Source organism: Canis aureus, chromosome 5 (genome assembly GCF_053574225.1).
Source record: "Canis aureus isolate CA01 chromosome 5, VMU_Caureus_v.1.0, whole genome shotgun sequence".
NCBI lineage: Eukaryota > Metazoa > Chordata > Mammalia > Carnivora > Canidae > Canis > Canis aureus.
Window position 1 is genome coordinate 78295408 of NC_135615.1, and position 25979 is coordinate 78321386.

Genomic DNA, 25979 nt, shown 5'->3' on the forward strand with positions numbered 1-25979 from the left:
GTTTGCAGGGTCATGTTGAAAGGTATTTGAAACACGTTCAGAATGTGTGTGGAGGGTTTATGTCTTTGTGATGGGCAGGTCCTGCCCTAGAGGGGAGCTGCCGATGTTTTGATTGTCATTGCCAGGATCATCAAGAACAGGTGCCGTGAGCTCCAGAAGCCGAGCTCTGTGGGCCCCGGGGAGCACGGTGCAATGCAGAAGCATCACGTGCTTTTCATTTTTTATTTACCTATTGAGACTTCAGTGAAAAATATTATTCAAGAGTAGAGTATGTGAGACCGGCGTTTCTGTGCTTCCCCTTCTCTAACAAATAAACCACAGGACCAGTTTTATCAAGTTACTGCTAACCAAAGCACATCACTTTTTAAAAAATGCATACGTTTCAGACAAATTGGTGACATTTCTTCATATGGTAAGATTCAAGTATCTCTTCATGAGATTTTGGGAAGAAGGAGGTCGCAGCATTCATCTCCTGGTGACCAGCCAGGAGTGGTATGACCTCTTGTAGTTAACATTGGTTTACCTTTAGAACTGGGACCTCCCGTCACTGCCTGAGCCTTTGCTGTAACCCACCCAGGAGAGGCAAGATCATGATCCCCAAAGAGGCAGATCCTACTGCCAAATGGCCGCCATCCCACAGGCATAAGTGACATGTTGGCTCTTCCCATACTGTGTTTTCACACTTTCTCATTCATGAGAGGCTGTCTGATTTTTCCTGAAGTCAGTTCTTAGAGCTTGTCCAACATAATTACTGTATTGATTTCAGAGGGCATCATCTGTCCCACCCTCCCCCACCCACCCAACAGACCCAAGGGGCTTGGGGGCATCCCTGCTTTTCCAGGACTTGGCTAGGACTGCCTGGGTCAGGGCCTGTGGAGTGAAATCATCTCAGCCAGAGCAGGAGCCAGGCTTCTGACAGCAGCTGGAATGGCAGCTTGATTTCCAGATCTGTGTTAGTACTGCCAGAGGAGGCAGGCCCTGGGCCTCAGGAAGTGGGGGACACACCCCAGGGCAACCATAAGGCCTAGGCAGCCACCGCCTGGGTTAAATCATTGCTAGTTGGCACATTGACCTCTGCACACTTGTATCTTGATTCCCCTCCTCCCCTCCATTCTCTGGTTTATTTGTGTTTATAACCAAGGGAACACTTAACAGCTATGAGCTCTTTTTATGTTCCTGGACAGATATGTTCCCCTTTGGGCCCAAGTGTTCTCTCTGAAAGGAAGTTGGATGTGTAGAAGTTGTCAAACATGAACTAGGCGGAAGGAAACACTGGGGCCTCATCTCTTGGGCTCCACTCCCACACCCACCTACCCTCTTGAGGAAGCGCTAGGGAGTGCTTTGGGAAAATCCCCCAACTCTACCGCCTTTAAGGACGTCTTGTCTCGTTTTATCAGTCTGCGTTGTCACCTCTTTGGTTGGTTTCTGCCTATGGTTTTTGCCGCATCTTCTCCCACCTGCAGCACGCACTGGTTCTCTGGAGGAGAGAGAACTATGCCAGACTATCTCAAATTCTAGAACTAGAGTGAAACATTTATTTTTGTCTTACTGGGAGCCAGAGTTAGAGCTGGGCTGGATCTTAGGTCTGCATCAGAAAGCACTCGAGTCTCTCAGAAAAGGCATCAACCTAGTTAGTACCAGACTCCAGGCTCCTAGGGGCTCTGGCCACCTTTTTCTTCATCGTAGCCACAGTAGCCACATGATAATGTTTGCAGCTAGGAAAAATGAATGAACAGCTCAGGATCCACTAGAAGCTCTTCTGTGACAGTAAGACCCCTGGAGCGAGCTTTCTAGTGCTTTGGTATGACCAGGGCTGCCCCCACCTTTGGGCTTGCCTCTTTTGTCCTCAAAGAGGGACTCCCTAGCTATGTTCACATTCATGATCCAAAGACTTCTGTAACCCAACACTGAGTCCCTCAGGGCAGCCTAGCATCAGCATGGCAGCCTTCCACCCACCCTGTCTGTCCTCTCTGGGCTGGAACTATCCCACCAGCCACCCTTGCAGGCCACCCTCTCGTTCCCCAGCCCCTCCTAGAGCTTACTCAGTGCTCCATGGATAGCAGACCTTGGGGACCCGCCACTTTTGAGTTTTCTTCCCCTGCTTCTGCTGGGCCACCCCATCCCCATTTTAGGGGGCGCATTTTTGGATGGGGGGCACAGAGTTCTTTCAGGAGGCAGCTGCCCAATATTTGGACTCCCTCGTGCATTATTCTGAGTCTAATGTGCCACCCACATATTCATTCTCCAGGCTTCTTAGATGTCAGATTTTTTGAAGCCAGCTTTCATTTTTCAGCACTTGGGAGGGCAGGGGTGGTGGCTAGGTTGCAACGTATTAAGTGTTTGAAAAAGAAAAGGCTTGTGCCCAGAGGCAGCCATGCGTGAGCGGTCAGTCCTGAGTGGTTTGGATTGAAATAGGCCAGGGAAAGTAAAGCTCTGGGGCCTTTGTCCAATCTTCCCTTCAGTACCTAGGCTCCATGCCAGGCTGCGTGCCCAGCCCCCTACGGCACGTGTTGCCTTCACCCCAGGAGCCCTGACAGTCTCAGAATGGTGCCCCCCAGAACACACTGGAGATTATAAGCCTCTTGCGTTGAGGTTTTCTGTAAAGAGGAAAATGCTGTAATCGAAAGCTCCTTGATTATAAAGAAGGACTAGAGAGGCTTGGCACGGAAGAGCCTTCGTTCTTTGGCCTGCTCAGGGTCGGTCACGTTCAGTCCCCCAGTGCCAGTAGGCCCTTGGGCCCTTGGGGATCTTGGAGTCTGCTAGCCCAGACCATGAAAGGTCACAGCTGTGACTGCTTGCTTCGTGTGTTTTCGCGCCACTGCTGCCTCTGCCTGCCCCTCTTGCTCTGGTTCAGTTGGGGCCCCTTTGTGTCCACTCACGGTCTGGAGTGGTACCATTAGGCAGAGTTGGGAGCCCGTGGTCTCTGCCTCCCAACATGGAGGGGGAGAGAGGGCTCTTTGTGGGAGTATTTGAAGCAGGAAAAGACACTGGGATTGTGATTCGAATTGAATTCAAGGATCCATCTGGCCCAGCGTACAAAAAAGCAGGAGAATGTGAGGAGATGTGCCTCCCGGAGCTCTGGAATTTGTGTGTCCCTCCTGAGATGTGTGAGCCCAGGCCTACTGTAGGCAAGCCAGCCGAGTGCATGCTGCCCTAGAAGGCTGTTAGGCTTTCAGCCAGCCTGTCTCAAGTGGGATTTTATTCCACCAAGCATCTCCCAGGACCAGTGCCCTAATGAGCATACCTGTCTGGGGCAGTTGACACAATACAAAATCCCTTCTGCACCATCCCCAGAAGTGCCTTGACCAACCTCATTGAACTTTTCTCTCATTACAGCTTTGAACCAACTATATACCCCGGGGATCCAGGCCCAGGCCCAATGCTGGGCAGGAAATGAAGGGGTCCTGCACCCGGGGCTGGGGGCGTGAGGGATGGCTCAGAGTAAGCAGGTGGTGTTCCAGGTTTCTGGCCTCTGGCCTCTGTCCCAGCAGTTGTCTTCTGACTGCCCGACAACCTCATTGTAGAGTGCCGCCAGAAGTGTAGTCAGTCTGTGGCCCGGCAGCACCAGCAACACCGCATAGCTTTATTAGAAATGCAGGAGCTGGGCAGCCCGGGTGGCTCGGCGGTTTAGCACTGCCTTCAGCCCAGGGTGTGATCCTGGAGACCTGGGATCGAGTCCCGTGTTGGGCTCCCTGCATGGAGCCTACTTCTCCCTCTGCCTGTGTCTCTGCCTCTCTGTGTGTGTCTCTCATGAATAAATAAATAAAATCTTAAAAAAAGAAATGCAGGTGCTCATCAGACCCTCTGCATCAGTATCAGGCCACTCCTATGCTGTTCAGAGTTTAAGGAGCCCTAGGCTGGGGCCTCTTTCCCACCCATGGCTGGCGAGGGCTTGCAGGAGGGAGAACTTGACCCAAGGACTGGAAAGAACTGATCCACACTTCCCTCTGCCTATTCGAATGTGCAGATGGGGCTGGAGGTGGAATGAGGGTGAGGCATATCCTGTTATTCACCATTAATTTGAAGCTCTTAATTTGAAGCTCTTCTTGGTTGGGTGAGAGTCTTGGTGGAGAAACATGGCCCTGGTCCCAGCCCTCATGGCACTGAAAACTCAGGGGGCTGCATGTTTCCTGCAGAGGCTGATGTAAGGGATGCTGAGGTCCCAGATATTTTCCTTAATGAAATGCAGTCCTGGTGGCTGGAAGGATGGTGGGGGACTGGGAAGGGGTTTTGGGGTGAGGTGGGGAGGTGGATCTGACAGTCCCTTGTTAAGCACAGCAGGTGCTTAATAAATAAGCTGAATAAGTGAATAGAGGCTTGAGTCCTCCCTAACCTGTCTGTGAAGTGGGCCAATTGGACTCTGACCTCAGAGGGTCCTGCCGGCTTGATCCATTAATTCTCGAGGGTTGGTTAGATGGGACGCTTGTCTCTACCTCTTTTGCAGACTCAGTTTCCCCAGTTATTAGAGCAAAGGAGTGAGATCCAGAGGTCTCAAGGATCCCCTCTAACATCAATGTTCTATGTGGCTTGGGACATGGTCACGGGGCCACCAAGCATACCCTCACCCATCGTCGCCCAGAGCTCTGGCCCTGATGACACCCGGCCACTTCCTCCTGGAGGTGTGTGACCCCCACGGCGTCCCCCTCGGTGAGGCTGGCTTGCATGTGACCTTGGGCAAATCTCTTCCCCTCTCTGGGCCTCAGCAGGCCGGCTGGAGGGATCCCCGTGGCTCCGGCCTGGGTTTCAGCTCTTGTCCTGACCCTCCTGCTTCCCGCCGCTGTCCCTCCCCCCACCCTCACCCCCACCCCCGCCCCCGTTCCAGGCTAGGCTGGGAGTGGGGAGCCAGCCGCGCAGCCCGCAGCCCGGGGCGCAGGTCCAGAGGCGCTGACCGCGGGGCGGGGGGGGGCGGGGGGGGGCGGGGGTGGTCACGACGCGGCTCCTGCTCCTGCGAGGACTCCGGCAAGCTCCCCGGCGCGGGGGGCGCGCAGTCGGGGCTCAGGCCTTTTCCTTCCTCGCCGCCCCTGCGGGCCCGTGTCCCCCACCTTTCGCGTCGCCCCCTCCCCCCGTTGCCCCAGAAGCTGTCCCCCTCCCCTTGGGGCGCAGGCTGTTAGCCGGGCCGCTGGGTCCTCGCCCGGGGCGCGTCCTGGCGCGCTCTGGTCCTCAGTTTCCCCACCTGTGAAATGGGGGCACGGGCGGGCGCGCGGGGGCCGGCAGGGCGGGGGCCTCCGCCGCTCCCGCCCGCTCGCCCGCGGCCCGGGCTCCGCAGTGACGGGGGGAGCGGCGCCGGGAAGGAGCGCTCCGCGGTCACGTGAGCCCCCCCCCCCCCCCGAACTGCGGCGGCGGCGGCGGCGAACGCGGAGCGGCGTCCGGGCAGAGCTGCAGCGGCGGCCGCGGGCACCGGAGCGCGGAGCCCAGGACGCCCGGCGCAGGCCCGCGGTGAGTCCGCCCCGCCCGGGGGCTGCGGGGGGCGGCGGGGGCGGGGGCAGGCCTGGGCCGAGCCCTGAGCACCCCTTCCCCGCGGGGCTCGCTCGGGCCGGGGCTGGGGGCGCGGGTGCCTCCCCCTGCGCGCAGGCCCGGGGAGGGGGCGCCTCGGGCGCGGAGGGGTGGGCGCGTCCCCGTCCCCGTCCCCGTCCCCGTCCCCGGGCAGGGACCCCCCCCGCCCCCGGCGCTCCGGGCCTCGGAGGACGACGCGGGGGTCCTGGGGCAGCGACCCCGGCCGAGAGGCGGCGACGTCCTCGCTTCCCGGGGACGGAGCGCGCCCCCACCCGCGGCGGAGCGGGGCTCTCGCGTCACGCAGCCGGGCGCCCCCTCGCCGCCTCCCTCGGGCTCCGCGGGGTCTGAGCCCCCGGGGGAGTCCGCAGGGCGGTCCCCGCGCCCCGCACACGCCCTGCCGCCAGCCTTGGGGTCCTGCGCGTGCACACACACACACACACACACACACAGGCGCGCGCGTGCACACCAGCCCCGGAGGCCCGCGCCGTCCCCGCTCCGTGGTGAGACCCCCCAACCTGTGCGTGACCTTGTTGGGCAGTTGTTGGGGTCCTTGTTGGGGTCACAACACAGGCCTGAGGGTGGAGTCGGGAAGGACACCCCAGCCTCACGCCCAGCGCATCGGCATCTGTCCTGGAGCGTCATTCCCTCCCTCGGGGAGTCAGGGGCCACCAGGAAGGGCCACTGAGGAGCTGGGTCAGGACGGAGCTGGAGAGAAAGGGGAAATGAGGCGGGAGGTGTTGTTTTCTTCCAAAAGGGAGCTGGGGCCCGGGGCCCTTAGCCCACCCTGCTGGGGGCACTGGTGTCTCCCTCCTGTGTGTCTGTGCGGTGCGGGTGGGGAGGAGGGTCTGTTTTCTAGTAGTGGGAGGAAACACCAGCCAAAGTTGCCCTTGAATGGGGAGGGGGCAGCCGCTGCGTGGGAGTGGGGGTGGTCCTGCCCAGCTGGCCACAGAGGTCCCCCCATTTCTCCATCCAGGGCCTCAGCCGCCCTCTGAGCTCCTCTCTTGCATGTGGAGGGTCCGGGGGAGTGGAGGGGGGCCTGAACAGCCTCAGAAAGGATTCTAGGTAAGGATTAATCCCCAGGTGGCATGAGCACCTTCCCCACGCACAGCAGTATTTCAGGTGGGGTGCGTGGGCATGTGCACGCGCACTGAGCTCTCCATTGCACAGATGGGGAAACTGACGCTTAGAGGGGCTACGTGGACTGCCCAAGGTCACGGCGTCGCCCTCTGCTGGGGCTAACATCCCTTCTCGGACCCCTGATCTGGGTAGATCTTTGTGGGGTGGGGAGGGGGGTCTGTGACAAGTGGAGCGGTCTACAGGTGACCCGCTCCCTGAGCTGCTTGAGGAGGTGAGGGTGCCTCTGGGTGGAGGTGGGGAAGGTGACTCAGGTTAAGGAGAACCCCTCCACCTCGCTTCAGGGTCCAGAGCTCAGACCTTCCTTCCTCCTCTCCCAGAGCCCCGTGCTTGCTTTGCTGCCCCTTCCCACAGCCAGGATGGTAGTTCCCACCCTGGGACTCAGCTTTCTTTGGGCAAAGGCCGCTCCTGTTCCCCGGGTGCGGGAGACCCCTCTCCTGGCTCTATGCACCCTCCACCTGCCATGACGCTATGAGACCAGAGGGAATCTTCCTTTGGCCTCTTGAAATGTAGTGTCTCCTTCTTGGCTCGGAGATCTTTACTGCTCAGGCCTCAGGACCCCGCAGCCTCCGCCCAGGCCTGGAGTAAGGGAGCCCGAAGCCCCTGCCTTAGCCCTTAGCTCCCTCTCCGCCGGCCGCAACCCTTGCCTGACTGCCACGTTCCAGAGCTCAGAGGCCCTTTGAGGACTCCTGAGGCAGGTCTGTCTTCCACACCACCTGTCTGTCTAGAGAGGCTTTTGTCCCGGCTGTCAGAGGCTGCCGAGCAGCCAGCCACACATGCTGCAAGAGCAGCCGAGACCTGTGCACAGCCAGACACAGACGAAAACACCGCTCGACTCACAAAAACCCCGAGCCTCAAACACAGGCACAGGCGGGCACGTGCAGGCCGAGACCCCCGCTACAGACAATGAGGCGCACACCACCCAGTACGGGGATGCACAGAGGTGGAGGTCGTGGTCCACACGAAGAGCCTCCTCAGAAGCCCTCATCGAACTGATAGTTCCTGGGCACACGCGTGACCCCTACACACATAGGAAAGGGCACACGCGTGACCCCTCCACATGCAGGAAAGAGCACAAGAAAGCCCCACGCCCTTTTTAAAAATTAACCTGGCAGATATGCACCTGTACCCACCCACACCCAGGCCACCACAAGTGCACACACGTGTGCATTACATCAGCTTCCTGCGTGTGGGATGTGAACTCCTCCTCACCCTGGGAGGAGGTGGCACAGGCCCCTCTGACCTCCCCCAGCAAAGCCTCACCTTGTTCTGCTTCACGTGAACCCAGGACCCTGAGACTCCTGGGAAAGTGCCTGGTGTTACCCCCCTCCCGGCACCCTCCTCTCCCGTCTTCCCCCCACCACCTGCAGGGCGGCCACAGGAGCTTCTCCACTCTGCTGCCCCCTGGTCTCTGGAGGTGCTGCTCCACCTTCCCCTCCCCACACAGGACACCCCCCAGCCCCAAGCAGCCCGGGGTTCCCTTTCCTTTGCCACTTTGCCAGGAGGCCTCACCAAGTCCTGGTTTTTGCTTTGCCCTCCCAGCAAGGCTGGGGGCCAGCTGGTGTGAAGGGAGGGAAATCTCTGAGATCCTCCGCCAGGCTGCGCCCTGGCACCCTGGTGGTACTGGCTGTACCCCCTGTGAGGCTAGTATTGCTGGGAAACAGCTTCTGAGGGGTGCTTCTGTGGGCTCTGATAAAGTCTCCAGGGCTGACAGATGCTAGAGCGGGGCAGCGAGAGGCTCTGGGCTTTGCCATTCTCATTTGGGCATTCATCCTAGGCTTGCCGGAGTGCTGGTTCTGAGTCCAGGCCTGGCTGTGCAATCCAGGCAAATCATTTCCCTTCTCTGGGCCCATCTCCAGCTCTGGGAGGCAGCTCAGTCTGGCCAGCAAGTGCGAGGTGTAAGGTGGCAGCCCTTGTGCCAATGAGGAAAGGAAGTTTGGCTCTGCTGCACATCATGGGGCAAGGAGGGTGGTTCCTGGCTAAGGATGTCCAGCAGATTGAGAACCCTAAGTCCACACTGGGTGAAGCAGGGACCATCAGTCCTGGGACTTCATGGAATGGCCACCCTGGGGTCATAAGAAGGGGGACTTGAGGGCAGGGGGCGCTGACGCAGTGTAACATCTGCAGGTATTTCTATGCCCCCAAATGTGCTCTATTTTTAGGACTGAAGACTAGCACTTACAGGCAGTGACTCAGAGAGGAGGAAGGGAGAAGCAGAGGGGTGCTAGTGGAGAGACTCCCCAAAACAGGGGGGTCCCTATGGTGCTCATGCTGTGTGCTGGTACAATGGCAGGGACCTTGGTGGCACACTCGGTAAGCATTTGTTGAGCGTAATGTGTGTCTCATGTACTGTGACAGGCACCAGGGACAACAGGGATGAGCTGGGCGTGGCATCATTTGGTCCCTTCCACAGCCCAGTGTGATGTTACTGGGGCCACATCTCAGGGCAGGGAATGAGGCTCGTGGAGGTGAAGTGATGTGCCCAACCCCCTAGTCCATACCTCTGCCGACACGAGCCACCCTCCCTGGGCAGCCTTTTGGAAGCAGAAGGCCTGAATTCAAATTTTGACTTCGCCACTGAAATAGCTGTACGATTTAGGGCAGATGATTCTATCATCTCTGAGCCTCTGTTTCTTGATCTGTAAAGTGCGGATCCCCTACTTTATTTGCCTGATGGGGGTGTTTCAAAGGTTTGGGAGGCTCACGGAGGCAAGTACCCAAGGCAGCAGGCAGCTTGTGGTGGGGATTTGTCAGAGACCAGAAGGAGATGGGCTGGGAGTCGTCAGGGATCCAAGTCCAGTCTCCGAGATATGACTTCGGAGAAGCCACTTACCCTCCGTGTGCCTCTTCTCCTTCTCCATCGAACAGGCATGATGCGCTCTCGTTCGCCTGCCGACCTGGGAGTGTGGTCTGTGCAGATCAGACCTGATGGCCGGGGGCTGCTTTGCAAAAACACAGAGCTGCACTCAGAGATAGGAATGCACAGAAGGAAAAACAAACAGCAGAAAAACACGAAGAAAAATCTATTTGAGAAACTTCAAATGTTTTATTATCGCGAAAGAAAAAAATAAGCCTTTTTCTTCAATGTTTTGAGGTCATGGTGATTTTCTTCCCCATAACTTCACATTCCCAAGGCAGTTGGCATTGCGATCGCAGGAGATGGGTGGTTTCCTCCTCGACGGGGCCAGTGCCTGGCACACGGCAGACAGTCAGGGGTAATGGGGGCTCTTCGTGGGATTACGAGCTGCGCGGTGATGGGGAGTGAGGGTGCTTCTGGTGACGTGGCTGGCGACAGCGTGAGAGGCGGGCATCTCGACACTGGCTTGGCTCTGGTGCAAGGTGTGTGTAGGGACCAGCTGGAGTCCTCTCCTGGACAGCCTCGAATGCCAAACTGAGGAGTTTGCCTTTCCCTGAAAGCCAGTGGGGAGACCATCAGAGGGACCAGCTGAACCCTCTGTGGGCAGGCCTTGGGGACCCACTCACCTGTGCAGAAGGAGGAGCTAACCTGGCACGGTTCTCTGCCCTGCCCCATCGTGGAAGAAAGGCTCCTTTGCCTGTTTCCCTGAGTCTCCTTTTCCTCATGTGTGCAAAGGAGCGTCTTCTATTCGCAGGACAGGCGAGAGGACCGAGGCACCGGCTGCTCAGGGAACTAGGGGGCTGCCATCTATGCTGGAAATCAGGAGACCTATTTCCCCCTTCTCATGCCACCCCACTCGTTAGGTGACCTCAGGCAGGTCACTGGGCTCTTCAAGCCTCTCTTTCCATCCGTGGAATGGGTGGATGCAGTTTCTGCCTTCGTAGTGTGGGTCCGATCAGACTTAGCTGGTGACGGTACTATATGTGGCTCAGGTGTGTTGTGTCTCTGGGGGAATCATGCTGTTTCTTGTAGCTACTTGTTCCCCAGGCTCTGCTGAGAATTTGGGGCTGCTAAGATTTGGGGTAGACAGCGGACGAGGATGGATTCCTGAATTTTCCGGTCACTGGCCGGAAATGCTGTGACCTGCTCAAGGCCACAGGGGCCACACGCCTGCTAGGCTGTTGTGGGAAGTGGAAGGGTGGGACTTGTGGGTTCAGCCCTCTGCCCTGCTCCTGAGTTCTTGGCCCCAAGTCTGTGAGGGAAAGATACCCTGAACCCCAGCTCGGAGGACAGCCTTCTCCAAGGTCCCGCTCCTCTAAGTCGGGGCTTTCGCGGTGGGGTGGAGGTGGCTGATGGGAGGTGACCTTGGGAACTTTTCTGCTGCTTGTATGCTCAGTGCCAGAACTGCTGGGCCTTGATTCCCCCAAAATAGGGTGTGTCATCTCCCTGCAGGGGACTGCCAGGACGAGGCCCATTGGTAGTGGAAAGCTTCCCATCCTTCTGCCTCTTCGAGGTCCAGAGAGAGTCCATCCACCCCTGGCAGACTGCCACAAGCCCTCCCGCCAGCCCTGACAGCAGGCTGTGGATACCAGGGCTGAAAGCTCTGTGTATGTGGGCTCCAGCCTTGTCCCATTCACCACCTGCTTCCACCTGAGATACTGGAGCGTCTCTAGGTACATACATGTCCCTTCCCCAGGACCTCAAGCCCCCAGAAACAGGACTGGACAGACACTTGCGGCAGAGCCTTCCCCTGTCCCCCTCACCAGGCAGGCCCCCAGACTTCCCCGGCTGGGGCAGTATGACCTTTTCTGGTCCTCTGATGGGCAAGAGAAACCTGGGACCTGTCTCCTGTCCCTACACCCATGCCCCATTGTTGGGAACTAGCTGGCTAGCTCAGGGATAACATAACAACCACCTGGAGGGTTCTGGCAAAGGAGAAGCAGAATAGAGGCTGAGTGATAGAATACAGGTCGGGGGGCGGGGGGGGCATTAATTGAGTACTTGAGTATGTGGGCCTCTATGCTAGGCCCTTCTCATGGATCTCATTGAATCCCCAGAACAACTGTTATTAGACCTATCGAGGTTCAGAGAGGCTAAATGGCCTGCCCAAGGTCACCAGCTGGTGCATGGCTGGAGCTATTTGAATTATGGGCTAACTCCACTTTTCACCACTTTGGCCTACTGCATGCAGAATTAGATGGGGTTAGGGGAGGGGTGCAGTAAGGAGGAAGAGGCTGAGCCCTTAGGGAATGACAGCAGTTCTGGGCAGGGGTGGAGAGGGGGTTCACACTCTGGGGCTGTCCCCGCACTTTGAGGACATGGCCCTGAACCTCCTCCTCCCCTTCCCTGTGGCCTTCCCTCAGCCCCCAGGCTGGCTTGGGAGAAGAGGATAAATGGGGAGATTCTTTTGCAGAGGTTCCAGGGTATGTAGAAGCCCACAGACCCTGGCTTCTCCTGGCCTGTGTCTCCCTGGCTTCTCCTGGCCTGTGTCTGCATAAATTCCCAGCTTGGAAACCGAGAAATCCTCAGCATCAGAGCTGGAGAGGAGCCCATGGGATCAGCTGGTCCAACCCCCTTGTTTTACAGATAATAATTATTATGATTATGCCCGATGGTAGCAATTCACAAAGGGCTTCCACATCTGGGTTGCCTCTTATGCGCGCCAGAGCCCTTGGGGCTGGCAAAACTCGGGTGGTGGTTGTTATTCACCTCCCCGCTTGGCAGGCGAGAAAAACTGAGGTTTAGAGAGGCTAAGAGATGGGCCCCAGCTAACTTTGGTCCTGTGCTCCAGACCCAGATCTCTCCTCCCCCTGGGCCCCTTGCACCATCCTGGGACCCCCGAGGCCCAGAGCCCATGTGGTACGAGGACAACCTCTGCATTAGGGGCAGGGCAGGGGGCAGTGTCTGGGAGGGTGTGGCTGGTTCTGTTCTGAGATGTGTGGAAGGGGGAACAGGACAAGTTGCAGTGATGCCCACCTTCCTCCCTGCATGGGAACGTACTTTCCTTCTCCAAGCCAAGGGACAGAGCTGTTCCCCAGAGACCTCCCGGCCAATGTGCCAGGCTGCCCCAGAATATCAGACTCAAAAGGTGCCTTGGAGAGCCCTCATTATACAGAGAAGGAAACTGGGCCCAGAAGGGTAGAGACCTGCCATAGTCACACTGAGCCAGCGACAGAGCTGGGCCTTGGGCACGGGTCTCATGACTCAGTGTATGGCTGTGCTAGCACATGTCCAGCAACAGTACCAAAGAGAATTCCTACTTACTGAATGCCTACTGTATGCCAGGGCTGAGCACTTTACACTGAATCCTAAGAACGACCCTATCAAGAACTTTTACTATCATTACCATCTCTTTTACAGATGGAGAAAATGAGATCTCAAGAGGTTGTGAATGTGGCCCAAAGTCACAAACCAGAAAGTGACAGAGGCGAGGGTTCAAACACAGGTCCATCCAACCCATGCCAGTGTCAACTCCCATATGTAATAGGATAGGAATAAAATTGATTTTATCTTTCTTCTTGCTCAACAGCCAACGTAGGACATCATTCATTCATTCACTAAACATTTACGGAGTACCTACCATGCTGAGGAGACCAGGAGCTGATCTGGAGTCTGAGGTGGGGAGTTGAGGGTCAGAGATGAGACAGTGAGGTTGTGGGTCTCCAGACATTCCTAAACCCCCACCTCCATGTAGGATGGCTTCCTCTCCCCACTCCTCCTGCCCCCTGACCCAGCTACAGACTTGCCTATGGGGTACGTGGCAGCCTGATTTACCCTGTGGAAATGGGGACATGACTCAGCAGGGGTTTCTGGATTTTGTACGTCCCAAAGAAGACCCTCCCTGCTGACAATGGCATTAGCAAGCCCTCTGTGGGCACAAGGCACAGTGCTAAGTATGCATCACCTCTTGTACTGTGCATCAGCACTCTGTGAGCTACCAGCTAGTGTATCTCCATTCTCTGGATGTGAGAAGGGAGGCTTAGAGTCACACAGCTCAGGACTGGACTGGAGCCCCACTCTCTGGCTCTCATGTCTGTCCCCCACCCCGTGGCTCATGCTGCCCTGCTCCGTGTCCAGGCTCTGTGCCCTGGCAGTTGTGGCTTTGCATTTAGAAACCTGGTTCCTGGAAGGCAGGACTTCAGCCAAGCAGCAAGTATTTATTAAGCACCTAATCTGTGCTTTGGGGAAATGCTTTGTGAGGCTAAATTTCGTGAGGATGGGGAGATAGGAGTTCTTCTGTGAGGAATGGGGGTTCCGTGCAACCGCCCCACCCAACTCCTGAGGTACCGGAGGTTTTTGGACCTCCAAGGGTGTCACAGCAGGGCAGCAAGTGGTGTTTGAAGGGCTTTCTTCTTGACAGGAGCGTTCCTGAGAGTGACTCAGAGCATAGTTCACACCTCGGAGAGTCTTTACAGTCGACTTCTGCTCCTATTAACCCTCGGGCAAGCCCCTCAGGGGCTCGGTTTCCTGGTCTGTGAACGGAGGGATGATAATTGCACCTAATTTACAGAGTGTTCACGAGGACTGAACCAATGAGAGTGCCTGGTACAGGGCCTCCGGGACTAGTCGCTGCTCTTGCTGAGCTGGGGTGCATGCATGTGTGATGGGGGCTGAGGCCTTGGGGAGGGGGCGTCAGAAGCCAGCTCCACTCTGTTTGCGAGCCTCAGTTTCCCCATAAGTCGTCGCTGACATAAAAGTCTTGCATGATCTGGGGCTTTTGTGGGGATCCCGGAGGTCCCAGGGCGCGTAGGTGCGGCCCTGTGATCTGAACACGGAGAGAAAGGGTCCCAGGGGGAGAGGGGGCGGCGGGAACACGGTGGGCGGCGGCACAGGTGCCACTATTGTGGCGGGCAGGTGTGCCATTGGGGGCGGGGAGAGGCGCGGCCGTTCGCGCTAGGGGGAAGGGAGAGGGCAGTCTCTGGGGGCCGCCTCCGCACTAAGGGAGGAGCGAGGAGCGCGGGGGGTGGCGACTGCGGAGCCGAGGACGCAGACGTTGCTCGGGGCGCCTGCAGGGTCTCCCCTCGCGCCCGGAGAGGCGCCGGGGGTGCGGGCCCGGGGCGCTGTCCCTGGTGCTGGAGGCCGCCGGGCCCTCGCCCTGCAGTTCCTGCGATGGCCAGCTGGGGGCGCCCGGGACCGCGGAGGACCCCAGCTTGGTTAGAAAAGGATTTAAAAGCGCGTTATTTTCCTGTGACGGTATTCCTAGATAATAAGCCTACCTACACGCCTAATTCAAAAGCCAAACAATATACTACCCTAAGAGGAGTAAAAGCCCTCACTTCCATAGATAAATCCTCTGGCATGATCACACCACAGGACCTAATGAAGTAACCAAATGCTTGCACCTGTTTATGTATAGACATAGATATAGATAGATAAGTATATATATGTGTGTGTGTATAGGTATAGACATGTGTGTAAATATATGCATACGTATTTACATTTAAGGGCAGAAAATATCGCTATACTTGATTTCGGAATGGCTTCAGTAGTTGCATCTTTGGAAGACTCAGTATGTATTAAACCCACACTAAAAATACTCAAATGTAGGGGTACCTGGGTGGTCCAGTCAGTTAGCCTGACTTGATCTCAGCTCAGGTCTCGCTTGATCTCAGGGCATGAGTTCAAGCCCTACATTGGGCTCCACCCTGGGCATAGAGCTTACTTTAAAAAAAAAAAAAAACCCACATATGTAAACTGGACTTAGGTTCTAGGCTGAGGGTTTTCACCCACATGAATGTTTGGAAGGATATTTGATGCATGACAGGTTTTCTTTAGATGAGAGTCTCCTGACAAAGCTCTCCTGGCTGCTACCCACTGAATGAATTGCTAAAGACCAAAGCCACCCTTGTGTATTTCTCTATGGCTCTTTAGGGGGTAGAGCCACGGTTGTTGAGAATCACTGTCATTGTGAGGACCTTGGCCAGGTGAAGGGGGGTTCACAGAGCCCCAGACTGGCTCAGTGGGGAGGGTTGGCACTTTAGGGAATCGTCAGGGCACCCTATCCCCCATCTTGGGACCAGTGGAAGTCCCAAGTGGGAAGGAGTTTTGCTAGGCAGAACTGGGGGGGGTGGGGCTCAACCCAAGTCTCCTCCTGGCACAGGGTTCAGTCAGCTCAGCTGCCCTGGGTGGAGCTCTGGGCATCAAGCAGTCTCCCTTCCAGTTCAGCCTTCCTCCTCCTGAAAATGCCCTTAGCAGGGGGGTAGGAGAAGGAGGCTGGCTGGATTCCAGCCTATAATATGTGAGAGGGGCCTTAGCCTCCCCTTTCCTTCAGTATGCAGCAGTTGCACACCTCTGGACCCATGCCCCCCCCCCAAAGCCATCCTCTCTCCAACCTCTATTTCTTCCCAATAGTTAGCTGGGCACTCTATGTGTGTGTGTGTGCTGTGTGCATGTGTGTCTGTATATCACACGAGCAGAATGTGATCTAAGGGTGTGTGGGCCTGTGACATCTATGCATGAATCTGTTGTCATTGGTGTGTGTTCACAAACACACACATGTGTATACAAATGCAGCCATAGTCAGTAAGTGAGTGCACACTGATTTGTGTGTGTTTGGGGGGGCTTGGCAATATAGAGACTGATGTTTATGTTAGCACATGTGCGTGCATTTGATCTTGATATGATCTGTGTAGGTGTGAGTTAGATGTCTCTAACTTGCATAGTACAAGGGCAAGTGCATATGTGACCTCATGGAATTTCTGTGCAGGGGTGCATGCAGGTTTACCACAGATCTTATCTGTCTTGTTCATCCACTATCACTAGTGTCTGAACAGGGTCACTCACACAGTAGGTGCTCAATGTGTATTTGCTGAATAATGGAAGGAAGGAAGGAAGGAAGGAAGGAAGGAAGGAAGGAAGGAAGGAAAGAAGGAAAGAAGGAAAGAAGGAAAGAAGGAAAGAAGGAAAAGGAAAGGGTACCTTCACATGTGCCTGTGTTTCCAGAAGGACTTTGTTTTCAGGCCCCTCGAGGCACATGGTCCATAGGGTGAACAGAGACACATCCTCAATGATGGGGGTCTGGGTGAAGGCATTTATTTTGGTCATTCTGGCCAGGCCAGATCTTCCTAGTCTCAGATGGGGACGCTTTGAGTAGGCAGGGGTCTCAGGAACCTATTGAATGAGACCGGGGTCACAAAGCCAGGATAGAGGATGCCTGGGTCAGAAACCTCCCTGGGAAGCTGCTTGGAGAAAGGGTGTGAGCCAAGCCACACACACTCTTCTCTCTCTTCCCAGGACCAGGGGACCCCCCAGGAGACTCCTCTGGGAGTTCAGGGCTTAGAGCATCTTGGAATTGGGTGGGTGTGGCTTGGCTAGAAAAGCCTCGAGCTAAGGATAATGATGCCTTGAGTCCATGGAATTCTCTCAAGGCAAGTGCATTTTTCCATTATTATGTCTTTAACCCATCAAAGTGAGAGTGGGTGTTTTAACAGATGAGCAAACTGAGGCCGAGGGAGGAAACCTGATTAATGCAGAGCCACACAGGAGGCTGCCTGGCTGGGCAGGAAGCCCAGGACTGCGCTGTCTCCTGCCCAGGAGGTTCCAGGCAGATAGCCTGAATGGGAAACAAGAATGGACCCCGCCAGCTCCATCTGGAGCCTGGGCTAGAGATCTTCCCAGGAGGCTGCCTCTTCCTATTCCCTTACATTTCTCTGCTGATGGTTGAGAAGTGGGAGGTGGAAGCAGGTAGGTGGAACTCCCAGAGGTCAACCCTGGGTGGACTTGGAAAGGGAGCTCTGCAACCCTCCACCCCTGCACCCTTCCCTCCTCCTTCGCACAGTCTGGCACCTGTTTGAACAACTTGGGTGCAAATCTAGGAGGCCCAGAAGTGGAAGCTTCCTCCTGGAGGGAAGGCCTGAACCTTGGGGGGGAGGGGGGAGCCTGGCTCTGGTTTCTAGGCGAGAGGCTGGAGGGAAAGGAAGAAGGGAGCTCTGTCCCTCCCCAGAGGTGGAAGGTCCTTCCGGTCTCAGTCAGGGAGCACTGGCTCTGTGCTGCCCTCAGAGTATTGAGTTCTCAGTGGAGACCAGATGTCTGGGGGGGGTGTTACATAATGTGTTTGGGGTCACACAGCTAGGAAGTGTCAGAGCCTGGTCCAGCACCAACACCCTTACTGCACTGCTTCTGTGTGTGTTTGTGTGTGTGTGTGTGTGTGTGTCTTGGAGGTCATCCCACGTGCCCACACACAGATCTGCCCCATTCTTCCCAACAGCTGCATGGTACTGCATGGTATACATAGACCTTAATTTACTTATCCGGTTCCCTCTGGATGGCCATCAGTTTGTTGTGGAATTCCTACTAATAAATCTTCACCACCTTTACAAAAATAGTGACTTCAGGTTCTTCAGACTAGTGAACAGTGACACTGCAGCAAGTGTTTTATGCAACAGACACTAGCTCTTCAAAGACTATTCCCAGTACTTATATAACTATTAACTTAGTTAATTTTTGGCAAAACCCTTTGAGCTGGGTACTGTTATTTTTGTCATCAGCCCATTTTGCAGATGAAGAAAGCGAGGCACAGAAAGGTTAAGTGACTTGTCCAAGGTCACACAGCTGACAAGTGGGTGAGCTGGGACTTGAACCCTGGGAGAGTTGAAGGATGGAGAAACAAGCACCTGCCTCCCTGTCCCTTTGTCCCTGGCCATCCATCCATCTTCAGGCTTCCTTGCCGTGAAGTGGCAGAGGGTAAATTCTTGGAAGTGGTCCTACAGGTTAAGACAGCACATTTAAATTCTGCAGTTGCTTGAGGGACCTGAAGCTGGCCAGGGAGTGTCCTGCACATCCCCGGCAGAGGGACTGTGACCCCCACCCCCACCCCACCCCCAGCTCTCTCCAGTGAGGCAGCTGCAGCTGGTCAGAACCCGAGAGGCCGGAGCCCACACTGAGCTCTTTGTCTTCGGTGGGAATCCTGCAGCCCCCACAGCCCCTCTCAAGGGCCCACTGTCCCAGCACCAGCAGGGCCTCCTGGGGGCCAGGCCCGGCTGGGAAACTTGGCACATTGGAGACTACTTGGCCACCCTGCCAAGTGGACATGGAGAGCCCACTCAGGAATCATTCCCACTGAAAAGACAGACTGAGGAGGCTGAGTGTCATGACCAAGGGGGTGCAGCAGCCGTGGGTCCCAGTCCTGGCACTGCATATGCCTCCCCCGCACCATGGCCCAGGCCCAGCTCCTGGTCCCCCATCTCTCCCAGCTTTTTGGGCACCCATGTGCTCCTATCACTGAGGAAAGGAAGACTTTCCCCTACTCGGGCCAGCCTGCGTGTATCTAGGGCTTGCCCCTCGGGGGCCCTCCTGGAGTGCCCTGTGAAGAGGGGGCTTCCTACACTGGCGTGGCTGGTCCCTCCACCCAGGAATCTCTGGCCCTGCCCACGCAGAAGGGACCCAGCCCTGGCTAGCACCTTGCCAAGAGGGAGCCAGACGCTCCTCTAAAAACCAAACCAAGGGGTTGGTTCTGGGCCTGAGGGAGGGGATCTCCCTTGCCCTGCTCGGCCTTGGAACAAGGGGCTCCACCCATCAAAGTGTGTGGAGAGAAGGGGTCCAGGGCAGAGGCAGGGAGGGGAGCTGGGGGCTGGCCCCCCAAGAGAGATGTAATTGCTGTGAGCCAAGGTCTCGGTTTCTTTATGTTTGAAATGGGGAGACCGGGGCATCACCTCCCTCGGCCCGTGTGAGGTGAACTGTGAAGGTCGGTACCCAGACACTCACTTCCCAGGGGAAGCTGGAGCGAGCCGAGCCCTGGCCCAGGGCCCAGGTGGAACAGTTCCTGAAAGGCTTCGGAAGAATCCCTGCCGCCCTGTCGCCCTGGCCTGCTGGTGTACCCTCGCCCTGGCCTGCTGGTGTACCCCCGGTCGTCCTCCCCCGCCCCCAGCGTACTGCATCCCTGCATCCGTCCTCTGTGCATTCCCTTAGAAAATGCCATAGAAAACCTCACTGCTCTGAGCGCCTCCGTGGGGTAATCCCTTCCTCTTTGGGGGCCAGAGTGGGCATTCTGGACGGGGGGAGGGTGACCTAGGGGCAGGACCAAGGTCCTGTGTCTCCTGACACATCTTCAGTTGGGGGTGGGAGAGACAGCTTCCTGTAGGGTGGAACACTGGAGGGTCAGCGCTGGGTGAGCGGCAAGCGGAGGAGGGGGGCAGAGTGTCGGTGAGCGCGTGAGTGACCTGCTCTAGGACTCAGAGCCCGGTTCCTCCCCCCGGGAGGCTGCTGAGCCCGGGCACCTGGTGGCCACCTCCATTCCTGTGCGCCTGCCCCTCCGCTTCCTCACGGGGCTGTGGGGGGCACCCAGAGAGGGGGATGAGAGTGGGCAACAGCAGGGCGTTCTGGGGATTCTTCACTCATCCTTCTGCCAGAAGAGAGGAGCTTTTGACTTGCGGGGAGAGACTCTTGCAGCAGCCGTTTATTGAGCGTTTGTTGTGTGCCAGGCCTGGGCTGGGCGCTCGCGTGAATCAACGCCATCACCCCAGGGCCTGCGTGTGCGTGTGCGTGTGTGTGTCTGTGTGGGGGGGGTTGTTCCATTTTACAAATGAGAATTTTGAGGGACAAGCGAGGGCAGGGACTCGCCCACAGAGCAGCCCACTTTGACCCTGGTTCCCAAGTTCTTGCCGGGCCCGCTGCGTGCTCCCCCTCGCCATGGGGGCTGGCGGGGGGGGGGGGGAGGAACAGGGTGTCGCCCCCCGAAGAGGGTCTGCAGCCCGGGCCCCCCTCACCCACCGAGGCCCCGTGCGCCCCGGGACCCCGCTCGGAAAGTCCCGCGAACCCCCGCCCCCGGCCGCGGCGGCGCGAACAAGCGGCCCTTTCTGCGCGCGGCGCCCCGGCAGCTGGCCCCGGGCCCGCGGGGGCGCGGACGGTCCCGGGCTGGTGGCCGGGGCGGGGCGGCCCGAGTTGCCAAGGTGACCCGGGCGCGGGGAAGGCGGGCGGCGGCGGCGGCACCATGAGCGGCCGGAAGCGCAGCTTCACCTTCGGAGCCTACGGCGGGTAGGGGCGGGCGGGGGCGCAGCGGGGCGCGGGGCGGGGGGCGGGCGGGGGCGCGCGGGGGCGCAGCGGGGGCGCGCGGGGCGCGGGGCGGCGCTTCTGCACGTGCCCGGCGCGCGCGCTCCTGGGGCGGGGGAGGCCGGGCAGGAGCCCCCGCTAGGCCTGTGCAGTTGGGCCCCTCCAGTGAGGCGTTGGAAGAAGGGAACCTAGAAGCCCGCCGCGGGCCAGGCCCACCTCCCCGCCAATTCCAGGGCGCCCCGGCCGCCCCTGTCTCCTGCCACCCAACTCTCAGAACCCCCCCCCCCCCCGGGGGGCTGCCTTGCTGCCTGGGCTTGGAGACCTAGGGCCTGGAAGGCAGAGCGGTGGCTGGTCCATCTTGGGGCACTGTCGCTCCCGACCCCAAGTGTCCACCGCAGAGGGGGGCCGAGGAGGGCTGGGGGATTCTTGCCTTGGGCCGACATTCGGTCAGTCGGTCAGTCGGAAGGAAGGCTGGGTAGAGAGACTGGCGCGGGAGCCCCTTCCCTGGCCAGCCAGGTAGTTGGATCACCTTGCACTAGGCCCTGCCTCCTGGTGCTCAGGACTCACCTTTGGGGTGCAGAGCGATTGAAGCTCACACACACATGTCGTTCTGCTGCTGCTGCTCTCTGAGGTGCAGGGGTTGTGTCAAGGTGCCACCCATCGCTGACTGCCCTCCCTCCAAAGGCACCCTGGCAGAGGGGCCAGGTGGGGTGGGAGACAGGCTTCCCTCCCTGTCTGGGGCCTGCCGGCCACCAGGTGATGGCAGGAGGCTGGGTACGCCCTGAGACCGCAGGTCACTGACACGGAGAGGCCACCCAGGGGGTGGGGGAGTGGGGCTGGCTTCTTGTAGGAGCAGGGCAAGCCCCGGCCTCTCTGGCCTCACTTTCCTTGTCTGCAGAGTCCACAGCAGTCCCTAGGACACCCCAGCCCCGCCTCCCCAGCTGGCAGCGTCTGGTTCCGGGGCCCCTTCCCCACTCTCCTCTGGCCTCTGGGCAGGAGGCAAGACTTGTTTGTTGTCCCAACAGCTGCCCTGCCTCTTGGCCCCCAGCTGGGCGGGATGGTGGAGTTCTCTCCAGCCCCCACCCCAAACCCAAGGTGCCCTCGGAGGACTATGTCCACCCCCTCTCTCTGACGCTGGACTTGGAGGGATTTGGGGAAAACGAAGCCTGGGGGTGGCCCTTGAACTCCGGGGCTTGCGTTCTTCCTCTGGCTCTGCTTTGAGGGCCAGGGTGGGTGTGTGCTGGGGGTGGGGTGGGAGAGGAGGGTCCTCACGATCTACTCCCAGATCCCCTGGGTGGATATGAGTGAGCTCCCGCTCTGGGATGGAGGCAGGCTGCCAGGAAAGGCGGCCTGGGGCGGGGGGCGGGGGGAGGGTTGATTTCTTCCTGCCTACCATAAACTGTAAACACCCACATCCTTTAATCCTGGCTGAAAACACTCTAAGCTGGCCTCTGCTGCACCCGTAGGTCCCTGCTCTGACCCCAAGCTGCTGTAGTCAGTGTCCCACTTCGCCTGTTCCGAAACCTCCCACAGTGACCCCCCTTCTGCTGCACCCCGTAATCTAGTCCTGGGCCCCTGCTCCCCTATCCCTGTGCCCCCGTTCCTACCTTTTTTCCTTACTGTCTCACTCTACACCTTTCCACGTCCCTAACCTGATATCGGGGCCCCCCGCAGCCTCTGGGGGATGGTGACAATGCATCGGGCCCCCAAGAGGCAATACCTCCTGCAGCCCGCTCAGGATGGGTGGTGGGTCGTTGGGGTTGCCCTGATGTGCCAGGCTGGCTGAGAAAGGGCTGCCCCCTCATTTGCTGCCCCTCTTGCTCTGTTTCAGAGTGGACAAGTCTTTCACCCCTCGCCGGAGCGTGTGGTGAGTACTGGGAGCTCTCAGGAGGGGCTGGGCTGCTTGGCTGAGGACACTCCCAAACCATTACCACCCCGTATCACAGACCAGACCCCACCAGTCTTTTGGCCGCCGTCCCCAGGTGATGGGGTGGGCAGACCCTCTTACCGGTTCTTCCCCCATCTGTCTTCCCCAGTTCTCTCTAGAGCTCCAGCTTGGAGTCAGGCAAGTCAGGTTAAATCTTAGCTCGGCCCAGTGCCTGCGTGACCTTAGTGATTCACTAACCTCTCTGACCCTCGGTGTTCTCATCTGTGAAATGGGGATGAAAAAACCTACTTGACAGAGTATAAGATTGCAAAAAAACCCGAAACACCTAAAAAGCAAACATAGGGCCTGTTATACTCTAGGCCCTCACCGAAGGTGCTTCCTTCCTCTCTCCCTTCCCACATCATGGCCCCTGGGGGGGCTGTGCGTGCCCTTCGCCTTTTGGCTGACCCACAAGTCCCCGAGTTCCACCCCATATGTAGCCTTCAGGACCCCTTCCTGCAGCCCATTGCTGAAGTCTGAGGCCTCCCTCTCTTTGGAGGAAGAGGGGGCAGCTGTGTCTACAGCTTTCTCAACACCGAGAGCAGTGAGTGGAGGTGCAGCCTCACCTCCAGGTTCACAGCATCCCTGATGCCCTGCAGGCGGGCGCCTCCCAGCTTCCCCAGCACCAGCATCACACGGGCCCAGCTGGCTGCTCCTGCTGCTACTTCAACTCCAGCGGGAGAGCTCATGCTTCCCACCCCCGCTGGGGGCTTCCTGGGGTCCCCGGGCCCCGCAGTATGCCCCCCAGCTACTAGACGACCCCAGTCTGGCACCATCGCCTCACCAGCTGCAGCGCTGCCCCCTCTAGGAGGCCACACCTGGGGTGCAAAGCACATGGGTGCCCAGGCTGAGCTTCAGGGCCTGCCCTTTTATCTTCCTTTGATGCTCTCTGTGCAGCTTAGGGCCAGTTTCTCCCCCTCTCTGGGCTTTATCTCCTGCTGCTGTGCCCAATTTGAGCCTCCACCAGTGCAAGACCATGGACTAAGCCCAGAGCAGGGTGGACTAGGGGAGATACAGGTGGGTAAGTCGAGGAAGATGCCATCCTTTTCTTCAAGGACTTTATTAATAATCTCCTAGGACCTGCCACTTGTCAAGCACCTGCTGCATACCAGGTACTGTTAGGTGGCTGAACTGTATCATCTCACGTCATCCTTACCACATCCCTGAGTTAGGGACTCTCATCTCTAATTACACTTGATCTTAGCCAAAAGGCCGAGAAGCGATTTCTCATCTCTAATTACAGATGAGAACAGTGATGCACAGAGTTGGGGTGAGTGACCTGCTCAAGGTCATACAGCTATTCGGGAGCAGAGTTGGGATTTGAATCTAAACCTTCCAGACTCTGCAGAGCCCAGAGTCTCATGCACTTTGTCCCAGGGCCTCCAGACCACACGGTGGGTCTGAGCACTTGAAGGGAGACTTGAAGATGGAGGGGTGACCCAGAAAGCCTACTCTAGGGAGCCCTGAATGAAGCTTCAGCGATGAAGGCCCGGGACTTATGGTAACTGACCAGCTGTGTGACTTTAGGCCAGTCCCTTCCCCTCTCTGGGCCTCAGTTGACTAACTTCTGGAGTAGGATTTTGGAATCACCAGGATCTGTCCATTACCCACAGGGCCTTGCCCCAGGCCCTCCTCCCCGGAGATGCTGTCCAAGGTGCTAACCCCAGTGGCCCTCCCTTCTAAACCAGTTGCTTAGCTCCCAGCCTGTACCTGGCACATAGTTACTGCTCTGTTAATGGGAGTCATTTTGATTATTAATTATGGTTTCCTGGTCTGTGATTCGAGGCCTATACCCACCTGTCCTTTCCAGTCTGGAACTCACTTCTCTTGTGAGCTGCATTTCTGATCAAAGGGACTATGGCCCCTGAGAGCACCATCTCCATACCTTTGCTCACATTTCCCCATCCCCTTGGCATGGCCTCCTCTCCCGTTTCCACAACCCTCACCACGCCTCCAGCCTACCTTTATTGCTGTCCGTTGAGTGTTTTCTTTCCCGATTCCCGTGCTCTTTCTCTCCTTAAAATACCTCCCTCTGCTTACCATGCCTGTAGAGCACACATTCGTGCTCGTTTCTGGGGTCGTGGATCTGCCTCTGCCACATGATAGCAGTGTGACTTTGGGCAGGTCACTTCCCCTCTCGGAGCCCCACTTGATGCTCAGTAAGTGTTGAGTTGGATTTCTGAGTTGAGTGTATCCATGTACCGCTGTGGTATAAGGCAGGCTCTGAGGTCTTTGAAAGCGGGGGTTCCTTGAGTTACTTTTGACTTAGGCCCATTTTCTAGCACGAGTCACCAAAAAGTTGGGCTCCATTCTTCTCATGTCTCTCTGTCCTCCACACTGTCTTACACAGCTGCCCAGTAAATGCTTAATAAATGCCTGTGAATTGAACTAAATGGGTCTAGAGGGTAGAACAGTTGAACCTTGTCAGGTAGGCTGGGAGAGCTTCCTGGAGGAGATTTGGTTTCCTTTTTTTTTAAATTTATTTATTCATGAGAAACACACACACACACAGAGAGAGAGAGAGAGAGAGAGAGAGAGAGAGGCAGAGACACAGGCAGAGGGAGAAGCAGGCACCATGCAGGGAGCCTGACATGGGACTTGATCCCGGGTCTCCAGGATCACACCCTGGGCTGAAGGCGGTGCTAAACCCCTGAGCCACCTGGGCTGCCCGAGATTTGGTTTCCTACACCCCTTTTTAAAAAAGGATTAAGAAGTTGGGGCTTAGCTTGGGGAGCAGCAAGGCCTGGTGTAGGCCAGATGTGATCATGGCTGGATTCCCCTACCCCTCCGCCTCTGAGCAGCAGGTCATCTGCATTGCAGAGGCTCAGAACAAAAAAGGATGAGGCCCAGTGGCAGGATTAGGAGCTAGTGGGACAGGTGGTGGCTCTGGTTCTGCAGACCTCACAAAGATTGGACATTTAGGGGGGATTCAGGTGCTGGGTCGAGGAAGGGGGTGGAGCGGTGCCAGCGTGGGGGAATGGCTAGGTAGAGTTGTGCAGGGGAGGGGTTCTGGAAGAGGACTTTGAGGCTGGGAGCCTGGGAGGGGGAGGCAGGACCCAGCAAGGATTAAGTGCCAGGCGTCGTGTCGGGCACTTTCGTACGGTGGTCTCAGTTGTGATGATAGTCTTGTAGGTTGGCCTTAGTGTCTCCATTTTGGAGACAAGATCCAAGACAGAGCAGAACTGGTGAGGGCTGGATTTTAATCCAGCCTTTTCTCCTGTCAAGGAAGGGCCGTTGGCCAGACAAGGAAGCCATAGCAATGAGGAAAGTTCTGATTATGGGGTGAGGGAAGAGAGGGGGATGAGATGAATGAGCACACCGAAAACGGGTCACTGCCCAGCCCATGTGTCCCACCAGGAAAGCCCATCTGGTACCCAGATACCTCCAGTTGACAGTAAGGGTACCAGTTACTCACATACATGAAGCTTTTCCTGGGTCTCGGACCCTGGGCCGAGCTCTTCATCTGAATTATTCATCCCATCCTTATACCAGCTTTACAAAGTAGAGACTATTAGAGACTATTACATCCATTCCCCATTTTACAGATGAGCAACCTGAGGCTCAGGGAGGGGACGTGGCTGA

General features: G+C 57.3%; 1 protein-coding gene across 13 annotated transcripts in view; it reads left to right on the forward strand.

Annotated features, from left to right (window-relative positions):
* Window positions 1-5333: 5333 nt before the first annotated feature.
* Window positions 5334-25979, forward strand: part of RAP1GAP (RAP1 GTPase activating protein) — a 63071-nt gene continuing 42425 nt past the window's right edge. For 2 of the 13 annotated variants that reach the window (XR_013380608.1, XR_013380613.1), the window contains exons 1-2: window positions 20374-20455; window positions 22302-22337. Coding sequence is in view for 5 of the 13 variants with exons in the window: in XM_077899244.1 (XP_077755370.1) it covers window positions 20412-20455; window positions 22302-22337 (80 nt within the window). In the remaining 8 variants the exon portion in view is untranslated. Of the gene's footprint in view, window positions 5437-20373; window positions 20456-22301; window positions 22338-25979 lie in introns of those variants that run through there. The other 11 variants (XR_013380610.1, XR_013380615.1, XM_077899244.1 and 8 more) reach the window with 9 other exon arrangements.